General features: G+C 37.4%; 1 protein-coding gene across 5 annotated transcripts in view; it reads right to left on the bottom strand.

Annotated features, from left to right (window-relative positions):
- UQCC1 (ubiquinol-cytochrome c reductase complex assembly factor 1) overlaps positions 1 to 12,399 on the bottom strand; it is a 150,092-nt gene that overhangs the window by 82,142 nt on the left and 55,551 nt on the right. For 4 of the 5 annotated variants that reach the window (XM_037012775.2, XM_073236684.1, XM_037012777.2 and 1 more), the window contains one exon: positions 469 to 541. The exons of the other annotated variant lie outside the window; for it this stretch is intronic. In XM_037012775.2, the coding sequence (XP_036868670.2) occupies positions 469 to 541 (73 nt within the window). The remainder of the gene's footprint in view (positions 1 to 468; positions 542 to 12,399) is intronic. 5 annotated transcript variants of the gene reach the window in all.

Genomic DNA, 12,399 nt, shown 5'->3' with positions numbered 1-12,399 from the left:
CAGTGGGAAATAAATAATAAAATTATATGTGCCTTTTGACCCAACAGTCCCTCAAAAGAAACAAGAACAATCATGAGGCATAGTCCAGGATTAACTAAAATCATTAGAAACTAGAAATAAAAGAGTAATGACTGGCAAGAAGTCCATATCAAAATGCTAAGTAAAACATGATATGTTTACTATGGGTACTCTTCTGTAAAAAGATGCAACTGTGAAAAGGGGAATGATAACATCAAAGAACTGGAGACATTTTTAGTGTTTTCTTCAAACTTGTTAAAATGTTTTATTTATAGGGTTCATTTGGACTTTGTTTATTCTATTAAAAGAGAAAAAGAGCAGCTTTTATTATATATTTTGTATAGGAAAAATTGTTTCACTAGTGACTTAAAATCTATCCTACTAGACACATCATAAAAATGAAAAGTACATTCATTTTCCATTTTAGAACTATCAAAAATAGTAACTTACTTAGAAAGAATTCCTCGAAGTCAGTTTTCTCCACACAGTTAGTATACATGCGCAGGGCTGCAATCTTAATCTTCTAGACAAAGAGAATAAAACCAAACTCAAGACATGACCAAATGGATATTCTAGTGCCATTAGATGTAGGTCACAGAATCTTATATTTTTCAGCTAGAAGGATGGATCCAAACCTGTCTATTGGCAAATTGAATAGCTAAACCAACACAGATACTTATTTCTTAAAGCTAGTCATTCACAGACTTCACACAATTCTGAAATTTATGATTTTAGCATCAAAATGTCACAAAGGTTTTTCCAATATTTAAACAAACTCCCTTCTTTAACTTGAACCCATTTCACCACATTTGGACCTGTAAGCCACTGTTCAACATCATCCACATTAACTCTTTAAAATCTGAAATCCTTTGTATAAAAAAATTACCCATTCTTCTAACCAAAGTCAAACAAATAAAAAAAAAAACCCTCAACCCTTCACTCTTTTCTCTGAAGTCCTATCTATTCTGAAAGTCTTTGTTTTTCCCCTTGAGGAAGGTCATTTTTTTCCCATATTTTCCCTCATTTTACAGTTTGCTGATTAACATAAAACTGTCTTTATAAATAAGGATTTCTAATTAATGTAAAACATATAGTAAAAGGCTCAACCTTTTTACTCTTTCCCAAAGCACTAAGAGTTCTCTTAGAATCTTGATTTGAGTGGTTGTTTTAATTTATTTGCTGAGCTGTATACTTGATATTTGTAGGTTTTACTGAATCCACATTATGCCTTCATAAAAATAAATCTGAAAATGAAATACTCTTTTAAGAGTTTAACTGCAGATCTGAAGACCAATTCAGTGCTAAAATAACAAGTATTTCTAGGGACTTTCAAAATATTTCCTTAAAGATACAATTAAATAAATTAATCCATCAATAAAAGGCTGTAGAAGCTTATTTTTTCTTAAAATGAGAGAGAAAATTATGAACTCAAATATGCACAGACTAAAAAAAACAAAATGCACAAACTGAGAATGACATAGCAACTGAAGAAAAACCAACCTAGAATATTAGTAAACCTATGTTAAGATTCAAACTCACCAAAGATACACTATATTCAATACTATGTAATGTTACATACTCTCCCAAGTCAAAATATATATATTCAATACTATATAATGTTCTATACTCTCCAAAGTCAAAATGACAGTGTCTCTGATGGACAGAAATAACCAGAATAAATTAACAAAGGATATGTCTCATATCACAATTAAAATTTTTTAAAGATTTTTTGTAATTAAGATTTTTTTTGAGGTCTGTTATGTTTTCAAAGTTTTTAGTCTAAGGCTCATATGAGGGAAAACAAAAGAATATATAACAAAGGGAAATCAGATATACCAATATGAGGAGTCAGTCATCATTTGAAGCCTACACTTAAACAAAACCCATGGTAAGACTTGAGAAAAGAGGAGCAAATCAAACCTAAAAGCAAACAGAAAGAATGATATAATAAAATAAGAGCAGAGATCAGTAAAATTGAAAAAAGAAAAATAACACAGAAAATCAAAGAAACCAAAGAAATAACCAATATCAGGAATCAGAGAGGGGACATGACTATATATCCTAAAGATATTAATAGGATAATAAAAGAATATTATGAACAACCTTAGGCCAATAAATTCGATTACTTGGATGAAATTGTCAAATTCCTTGAAAGACAACTACCAAAGCTCACTAGAATAGAAATGAAAACAGTCCTGTATCTATTAAAGAAATTGGATTTATGGTTTAAAAAAAAAAAACCTTCCCCCCAAAGAAAACTCCAGGCTCAATAGCATCATTAGAGAATTCTACCAAACATCTAAAGAAATGATCCCAAACTCTTCTAGAAAACAAGAGGAAAGAACACTTATTTACCAACTCATTCTACAGGGACAACATTATCCTGATATCAAAACCAAAATCATTAGAAGAAAACAGGACTACAGAACCACAGCCTTCATGAACATAAATGAAAAAAATCCTTAATAAAATGTTAAAAACCAAATTCAATAGTATTTTAAAAAGACAATATATCATGAAAAATGTATAGTTTTTTTATTTCAGAAATGCAAAGCTGATTCAACATTCACAAATCAGTGTAATTCACCATATCAGCAGGCTGAAAAAGAATCCTGCTAACACTGTTAACACCTGCAGTTCTTGGAAGTATTTGACACAGAATACATTTTTGGGAAGCACTGGTATGTACTGTAACCAAACTAATGATACCCTATTATCATATCCTAATGCTTCGGCCTTGACAGACCTATTCCTAGCCTTGAGATAGGGAGTTTAGGATATCTGTAAGCTCTTCACATCAGTCACAAATAGTTTACTGAGTACTTAACTCAGTGCCTGATACTGATTTGAACACTGGGAATACAGCAGTAAACAAAGCAGTCAAAAACTCCTGCTTTCATGGGGCTTATGGCCAAGTTCAACTATAGATACATTTATTATTTTAAGAAAAATTCTCAATAACCTAGCTCCTTCCTTCCTTCCTTCCTTCCTTCCTTCCTTCCTTCCTTCCTTCCTCCCTCCCTCCCTCCCTCCCTCCCTCCCTCCCTCCCTCCCTCCCTCCCTCCCTCCCTCCCTCCTTCCTTCCTTCCTTCCTTCCTTCCTTCCTTCCTTCCTTCCTTCCTTCTTTCCTTCCTTCCTTCCTTCCTTCCTTCCTTCCTTCCTAACTCTGCAGTTGCCTTCACATTCTCATAGAGTCTTTTAGGTTCATAAATAATCAGTGCCTGAGGAAAGGCAGACTTGCCTCCAAGGCCTAAATCTTCCCTTGAGAAGGATATTCTTCCCCACAACATGTATGTGAAGAAAGCATTCACAACAAATAATGAAGACCTCACCATACTGACCAGTGTATTTATATAGTGCTCATACTGTGGCAATCAGGAGCATTTTATAGTTTCTCACTTTTCCTGCAGCAAATCCAACCCTTTCTACTTGGGTTGGCCATTTTCCTGAACAAATCTCTAAACCAAGTCCCTTAAGACCATGACACAGGGACTGGAAATGACAACTTGCGGGAAGAAACTCTTCAAGATTCATGTGTTAATATAAATTAAGGAGGTAGGTGGACTATATTTCCACTAAGTCAATACAAATTGTTCTGGTCCATGGATAACTTCATGTTCATTTCATTCAAACTCTGTAAGACTTCACTAGTCCCTTTGACTAAAACAAGCACCTCAGACAGCTTTAGGAAATGGAAATCAACTCTTCCACTAACTGAATCACTTTGTGCCATCCTGCAGGATGAGGAACAAGTCTAGGAAAGGACTTGCACTAATAGCTGTGTGAGAGCTAGAAGGGACTTGGAGGTCATATGACTCTTCTATACTGAAATTTCTCCTACAGCATCTTTGATTCACGGTCAACCATCTGGGCCCCTGTTCAAACAAGTCCAATAACCTTGTGAGGCTAACTTTCCCACTGGAGGACAATTTCTATGGGATCTTTACATTATTGCATATAAATCTGCTTCACGTAATATTGATTAAACACCATCTGCCCACTCAGATTGTCTTGACCTTTTTTTATTACATTTGCCCCTCAAATACTTAAGAACCACCATGTCTTCTCTTTTCCAAGCTAAGCATCTCTATTTCTTTTAACCATTCTTATTGAACAGTTTCTAAAGCATTCACAAGGCTCACTGCCCACTTATGAATGAATTCCAGTTTGTGAGTGTCCTTCAGAACAGGAATAACTTTTTGGCTTAATACTAAACTGGAAAATGCCTATTCGGTGACATATGGCTAAATATGGTAAATGTCCTGTCTTACCTAATATTGCAGGCAAGATAGTCAAACAGGTAAAGGAAAAGCTACATATAAATTTCTAAATATGAATTTAGAAGAAAAATGGAGCTATACATGAAAACACTGGAGAAAAAAATGAAGGAAAGACGGTTGATACTGCTGATATCAAGCAGGCATTTTACTCCCTAATGAAAGATGTGAAAGCACAACTCAAAGAACCTTTCCAGTGCAATACAATACAAATGTCTAGTCATAAGTTTTCTGAGTCAACATTTGCTGAAAGGGGCACACAATCTTTCAAAATAGAAAGTTTTACCTACACTTTCCCATCAAAATTATATTAGAACATCATACTTTGAAGTTCTGATGTCACAAATAAAAAATGAAGGTTACAGAAAGCAGACTCTGCCACATCACAAAAGACTGTAATGCAACATCAGGGACTTAGTTGAGGTCACAAGGGAACCAAGAAAAATCAGAGGGGAACTCAAACTAAAACAGTGAAATTTTCCTGATAATTTAGTAATCCTCCAAATGGTAGCCAACTTTCCCTCTGGAATAATAAAAAAACAGGCTAGACAAAGCATATGGTAGCAACCAAGTGTTATCTAACCATCACAAAATTTAAAAAACAGTAAAAATTTTTTCTCTTTTCTTTCTTTCCTCTATTCTCATTTCCCTTTTAATTATTTCCTAATTTTCAAACAAAACACATAGTTTTAAATCCAACTGCAACAATCACAAATGTTTTTTAATACACAAAAAGATCCTAGTTAATACATTACCAGATACACAAATGATTACCATTTGTCAAAGAATTATGATGTAAAAAAGATAACTTTAATGAACACAACTAATACTTAACTGACAATTAAGAATGTACTTCATCGAAGGGGCACGGTCTCGCAGGAGAACACACACGGCCAGCTGCGACCCCCTGCAGTGCGCTACGCTATCCCTAGAGCCTCCCTGCCCACAGCAGTTTAAGATACTATCCCAGACACTACTCCGGGTGTGCGGATGGATGGCACAGGCAGCAGAAGCCGGAGCAAGGTCCAGAAGGCACGAAGGGGTGCCGTTCTTTCAGAACACACCCGGAGTGGCTGCAATCCCCCCCCGCAATGCGGTAGCCTATCCCGACGGCTGCCCCGCCCATGGCAGCTCAGGAGATTATCCCAGAGACTGCTCCCAGTCAGGTAGATGGCTCAGGCAGCAGAGAAGGGCAAGGCAACCACCAAGCAGGAAGGGACTTTGTTCTCCCAGATGACACACGCGCCACCTGCCTGTAACCACTTCTATCACCATGAAAAGGCAGAAGAATCTGGTGCAGTCAAAAATTACTCAGACAACTCCAGACAGAGGGCCTGGTGAGATAGATATAACCAATCTTCCTCGAAAAGAATTCAAAATAAAATTCATAACCATGCTGATGGACCTGCAGAGAAATATGCCAGAGATATGGGATGACATCAGGAGGGAGGTAACAGAAATGAAACAATGGATCAAAGGTCTTTTTTTTTTTTGGTATCATTAATCTACAATTACAGGAAAAACATTATGTTTACTAGGCTCCCTCCTTCACCAGGTCCCCCACACATACCTCTTCACAGTCACTGTACATCTGCGTACTAAGATGCTGTAAAATCACTACTTGTCTTCTCTGTGTTGCACAGCCCTCCCCGTGCCCCCCCCCACAATATACATGCTAATCGTAATGCCCTCTTTCTTTTTCCCCCACCCTTATCCCTCCCTTCCCACCCACCCTCCCCAGTCCCTTTCCCTTTGGTAACTGTTAGTCCATTCTTGAGTTGTGTGATTCTGCTGCTGTTTTGTTCCTTCAATTTTCCTTTGTTCTTATATCCACATATGAGTGAAATCATTTGGTACTTGTCTTCCTCCGCCTGGCTTATTTCACTGAGCATAATACCCTCTAGCTCCATCCATGTTGTTGTGAATGGTAGGATCTGTTTTTTTCTTATGGCTGAGTAATATTCCATTGTGTATATGTACCACCTCTTCTTTATCCATTCATCTACTGATGGACATTTAGGTTGCTTCCATATCTTGGCTATTGTAAATAGTGCAGCGATAAACATACGGGTGCATCTGTCTTTTTCAAACTGGAGTGCTGCAGTTTAAGGGTAAATTCCTTCAAGTGGAATTCCTGGGTCAAATGGTATTTCTATTTTGAGCATTCTGACGAACCTCCATACTGCTTTCCACAATGGTTGAACTAATTTACATTCCCACCAGCAGTGTAGGAGGGCTCCCCTTTCTCCACAACCTCGCCAACATTTGTTGTTGTTTGTCTTTTCGATGATGGCGATCCTTCCTGTTGTCAGGTGATATCTCACTGTAGTTTTAATTTGCAATTTTCTGATGATTAGCGATGCGGAGCATCTTTTCATGTGCCTGTTCGCCATCTGGATTTTTTCTTTAGAGAACTGTCTATTCAGATCCTCTGCCCATTTTTTAATTGGATTATTTGCTTTTGGTTTGTTGAGGTGTGTGAGATCTTCATATATTTTGGATGTCAATCCTTTATCGGATCTGTCATTTATGAATATATTCTCCCATACTGTAGGGTACATTTTCATTCTATTAATGGTGTTCTTTGCTGTACAGAAGCTTTTCAGCTTGATATAGTCCCACTTGTTCATTTTTGCTCTTGATTCCCTTGCCTGGGGAGATATGTTCATGAAGTCACTCATGTTTATGTCCAAGAAATTTTTTTTTTTTGAGAGGGCATCTCTCATATTTATTGATCAAATGGTTGTTAACAACAATAAAACTCTGTATAGGGGAGTCAATGTTCAATGTATAATCATTAATCCACCCCAAGCCTAATTCTCGTTACTCTCCAATCTTCCGAAGCATAATGAACAAGTTCTTACATGGTGAACAAATTCTTACATAGTGAATAAGTTCTTACATGGTGAACAGTACAAGGGCAGTCAATACAAAAACTTTCAGTTTTGATCACTCATTATGAACTATAAACAATCAGGTCAAATATGAATATTCGTTTGATTTTTATACTTGATTTATATGTGAATCCCACATTTCTCCCTTTATTATTATTATTTTTTTTAAATAAAATGCTGAAGTGGTAGGTAGATGCAAGATAAAGGTAGAAAACAGTTTTAGTGTTGTAAGAGAGCAAATGTAGATGATCAGGTGTGTGCCTGTAGACTATGTGTTAATCCAAGGTAGACAAGGGCAATAAAACATCCACGGATGCAGAACATTTCTCTCAAAACAGGGGGTGTGAGGTTCTAAGCCTCACCTCTGTTGATCCCCAATTTCTCACCTGATGGCCCCCCTGCGACTGTGCCTGTCTTAGGTTGTTCCTCCCTTGAGGAATCTTACCCATCTCTGGCTAACCAGTCATCTTCCGGAACCATACAGGGAAATGTAAAGTTGGTAAGTGAGAGAGAAGCAATATTGTTTGAAAAGGTTAGCTTTTTACTTCTTTGCAGATTTATGCCCTGTGGCTTCTATGCCCAGCATTTGCTTGAGGTATCTTTACAACTTAGAGGAATTATGATACTCGGTGAATTCAATATGAGGCACGAATTCTATTTAAGGGTTGTAATTAGGAAGGAAGAAGAAAAGCTATAGAGGTAGCAGACGGAAGAAAACATGGGAAGATTGATTATTTCCTTGACATATCTTCTTGTAGAGTAACTTAAGCATGTATAGGTTTTAAACTACTAATTAAATTGCACACACACATTAACATAATAGGAATATGGTTACATAACCAAAGCAGATATGTAATTACCAGCCATCTCCAGTGAAGCCAAGAAAACCAGTTAGGCACCCTAGGCATTTGTGAAAATTTGTCTATGATATAATGGATATTGTCAAACTGTACTTGAACAGTCTGAGAGAAATGAGACAAATTAAAACAACCCATTCCTGGGAACTGTTCACATCCCATATGTTCTTTTAACAGTAGATAGTCTGTAGTTGTAAGATTTTGGAGCACTACAACTTGCACTTTTCCTAATTCTTGGTTGAGTTCCAACAGTAGAGATCCAGTCAAATTTGTTGTTTTACTGTATGCACAGGCCAGCTTAGATATCTCCTTCTTCATTTCAATGGCAAGTCCAGGAACCGGTGGGATGAATGCAGCTACAACTGCAGCATGGCCTGGATTTTTGTTGGTTTTTTGATGATCATCTTCTGGTATGACTCCTCCAGAGAGTGGTGATGTTGGAAGTTCTTCTTCATATAGTATCTTAGTTCATTTTCTGGGTAGCCAAGTTACGCTTTGATCCTCTGTATAAACACAAACAGACCCTCTGCCCACACTTTGAAATGCCCTTTCTACCATTGTGTAGAACTCATTGGAGGTCACCACACAGGAACTGCTTTTTTTTGTTTTTGTTGTTATATTTAATCTATACTTACATGAAGAATATTGTTGACTAGGCTCTCCCCTATACCAGGTCCCCCCCATAAACCCTGCAACAGTCACTGTCCATCAGCACAGCAAAATGCCGTAGAATCACTACTTGTCTTCTCTGTCTTGTACAACCCTCCCCTTTCTCCCACCCCCCATGCATGCTAATCTTAATACCCCTCTTCTTCTTCCCCCCTGCTTATCCCTCCCTAATCCCCCATCCTCCCCAGTCCCTTTCCCTTTGGTACCTGTTAGTCCATTCTTCGGTTCTATGATTCTGCTGCTGTTTTGTTCCTTCAGTTTTTCCTTTGTTCTTATACTCCACAGATAGCGAAATCATTTGGTATTTCTCTTTCTCCACTTGGCTTATTTCACTGAGCACAATATCCTCCAGGTCCACCCATGTTGCTGCAAATGGTAGGATTTGCCCTCTTCTTATGGCTGAGTAGTATTCCATTGTGTATATGTACCACGTCTTCTTTATCCATTCATCTACCGATGGACATTTAGGTTGCTTCCAATTCTTGGCTATTGTAAATAGTGCTGCGATAAACATAGGGGTGCATCTGTCTTTCTCAAACTTGATTGCTGTGTTCTTAGTGTAAATTCCTAGGAGTGGAATTCCTGGGTCAAATGGTAAGTCTGTTTTGAGCATTTTGATGAACCTCCATACTGCTTTCCTCAATGGTTGAACTAATTTACATTCCCACCAGCAGTGTAGGAGGGTTCCCCTTTCTCCACAGCCTCGCCAACATTTGTTGTTGTTTGTCTTTTGGATGGCAGCCATCCTTACTGGTGTGAGGTGATACCTCATTGTAGTTTTAATTTGCATTTCTCTGATAATGAGCGATGTGGAGCATCTTTTCATGTGTCTCTTGGCCATCTATATTTCTTTTTTGGAGAACTGTCTGTTCAGTTCCTCTGCCCATTTTTTAATTGGGTTATTTGTTTTTTGTTTGTTGAGGCGTGTGAGCTCTTTATATATTCTGGACGTCAAGCCTTTATCGGATCTGTCATTTTCAAATATATTCTCCCATACTGTAGGGTTCCTTTTTGTTCTATTGATGGTGTCTTTCGCTGTACAGAAGCTTTTCAGCTTAATGTAGTCCCACTTGCTCATTTTTGCTGTTGTTTTCCTTGCCCGGGGAGATATGTTCAAGAAGAGATCACTCATGTTTATGACTAAGAGGTTTTTGCCTATGTTTTTTTCCACGAGTTTAATGGTTTCATGACTTACATTCAGGTCTTTGATCCATTTTGAATTTACTTTTGTGTATGGGGTTAGACAATGGTCCAGTTTCATTCTTCTACATGTAGCTGTCCAGTTTTGCCAGCACCATCTGTTGAAGAGACTGTCATTTTACCATTGTATGTGCATGGCTCCTTTATCAAATATTAATTGACCATATATGTTTGGGTTAATGTCTGGAGTCTCTAGTCTGTTCCACTGGTCTGTGGCTCTGTTCTTGTGCCAGTACCAAACTGTCTTCATTACTATGGCTTTATAGTAGAGCTTGAAGTTGGGGAGTGAGATGTCCCCGACTTTATTCTTCTTTCTCAGGATTGCTTTGGCTATTCGGGGTCTTTGGTGATTCCATATGAATTTTTGAATTATTTGTTCCAATTCATTGAAGAATGTTGCTGGTAATTTGATAGGGATTGCATCAAATCTGTATATTGCTTTGGGCAGGATGGCCATTTTGATAATATTGCTTATTCCTAGCCACAAGCATGGGATGAGTTTCCATTTGTTAGTGACCCCTTTAATTTCTCTTAAGAGTGACTTGTAGTTTTCAGAGTATAGGTCATTCACTTCTTTGGTTAGATTTATTCCTAGGTATTTTATTCTTTTTGATGCAATGGTGAATGGAATTGTTTTCCCGATTTCTCTTTCCGTTGATTCATTGCTGGTGTATAGGAAAGTTACAGATTTCTGTGTGTTAATTTTGTATCCTGCAACTTTGCTGTATTCCGATATCAGTTGTAGTAGTTCTGGGGTGTAGTCTTTAGGGTTTTTTATGTACAATACCATGTCATCTGCAAATAGTGACAGTTTGACTTCTTCTTTACCAATTTGGATTCCTTGTATTTCTTTGTTTTGTCTAATTGCTGTGACTAGGACCTCCAATACTATGTTGAATAACAGTGGAGAGAGTGGGCATCCCTGTCTTGTTCCCAATCTCAGAGGAAAAGCTTTCAGCCTCTCATTGTTCAGTATGATGTTAGCTGTGGGTTTATCATATATGGCCTATATTATGTTGAGGTACTTGCCCTCTATGCCCATTTTGTTAAGAGTTTTTATCATGAATGGATGTAGAATTTAGTTGAATGCTTTTTCAGCATCTATGGAGATGATCATGTGGTTTTTGTCCTTCTTTTTGTTGATGTGGTAGATGATGTTGATGGATTTTCGAATGTTGTACCATCCTTGCATCCCTGGGATGTATCCCACTTAGTCATGGTGTATGATCCTCTTGATGTATTTTTGAATTCGGTTTGCTAATATTTTGTTGTATGTTTTTGCATCTACGTTCATCAGGGATATTGGTCTGTAGTTTTCTTTTCTGGTGGGGTCTTTGCCTGGTTTTGGTATTAGGGTGATGTTGGCTTCATAGAATGAGTTTGAGAGTATTCCCTCCTCTTCTATTTTTTGGAAAACTTTAAGGAGAATGGTTATTATGTCTTCTCTGTGTGTCTGATAAAATTCTGAGGTTAATCCGTCCGGCCTGGGTGCTTTGTTCTTGGGTAGTTTTTTGATTACCATTTCAATTTCTTTGCTCGTAATTGGTTTGTTTAACTTTTGTGTTTCTTCCTTGGTCAGTCTTTTAAGGTTGAATTTCTCTAGGAAGTTCTCCATTTCTTTTAGGTTTTCCAGCTTGTTGGCATATAGGTTTTCATAGTAATCTTTAATAATTCTTTGTATTTCTGTGGAGTCTGTCGTGATTTTTCCATTTTCATTTCTGATTCTGTTGATTCGTGTTGATTCTCTTTTTCACTTAATAAGTTTGGCTAGAGGCTTATCTATTTTGTTTATTTTCTCAAAGAACCAGCTCTTGGTTTCATTGATTTTTGCTATTGTTTTATTCTTCTCAATTTTATTTATTTCTTCTCTGATCTTTATTATGTCCCTCCTTCTGCTGACTTTAGGCCTCATTTGTTCTTCTTTTTCCAATTTCGATAATTGTGATGTTAGACTATTCATTGGGGATTGTTCTTCCTTCTTCAAGTGTGCCTGGATCACTATATACTTTCCTCTTAGGACTGCTTTCATTGTGTCCCACAGAAGTTGGGGCTTTGTGTTGTTGTTGTCATTTGTTTCTATACATTCCTTGATCTCTATTTTAATTTGATTGTTCATCCACTGATTATTTAGGAGCATGTTGTTAAGCCTCCATGTGTTTGTGAGCCTTTTTGTTTTCTTTGTAGAATTTATTTCTACTTTTATACCTTTGTGGTCTGAAAAATTGGTTGGTAGAATTTCAATATTTTGGATTTTGCTGAGGCTCTTTTTGTGGGCTAGTATGTGGTCTGTTCTGGAGAATGTCCAATGTGTACTTGAGAAGAATGTATATCCTGTTGCTTTTGGATGTAGAGTTCTATAGATGTCTATTAGGTCCATCTGTTCTACTGTGTTGTTCAGTGCCTCTGTGTCCTTACTTATCTTCTCCCTGGTGGATCTATCCTTTGGGGTGAGTGGTGTGTTGAAGTCTACTAAAATGAATGCAT

Source organism: Manis javanica, chromosome 5 (genome assembly GCF_040802235.1).
Source record: "Manis javanica isolate MJ-LG chromosome 5, MJ_LKY, whole genome shotgun sequence".
In the NCBI taxonomy this organism is placed as follows: Eukaryota; Metazoa; Chordata; class Mammalia; order Pholidota; family Manidae; genus Manis; species Manis javanica.
Note: the sequence above shows the minus strand (reverse complement) of the source record. Positions and strands in the feature narration are given on the sequence as shown.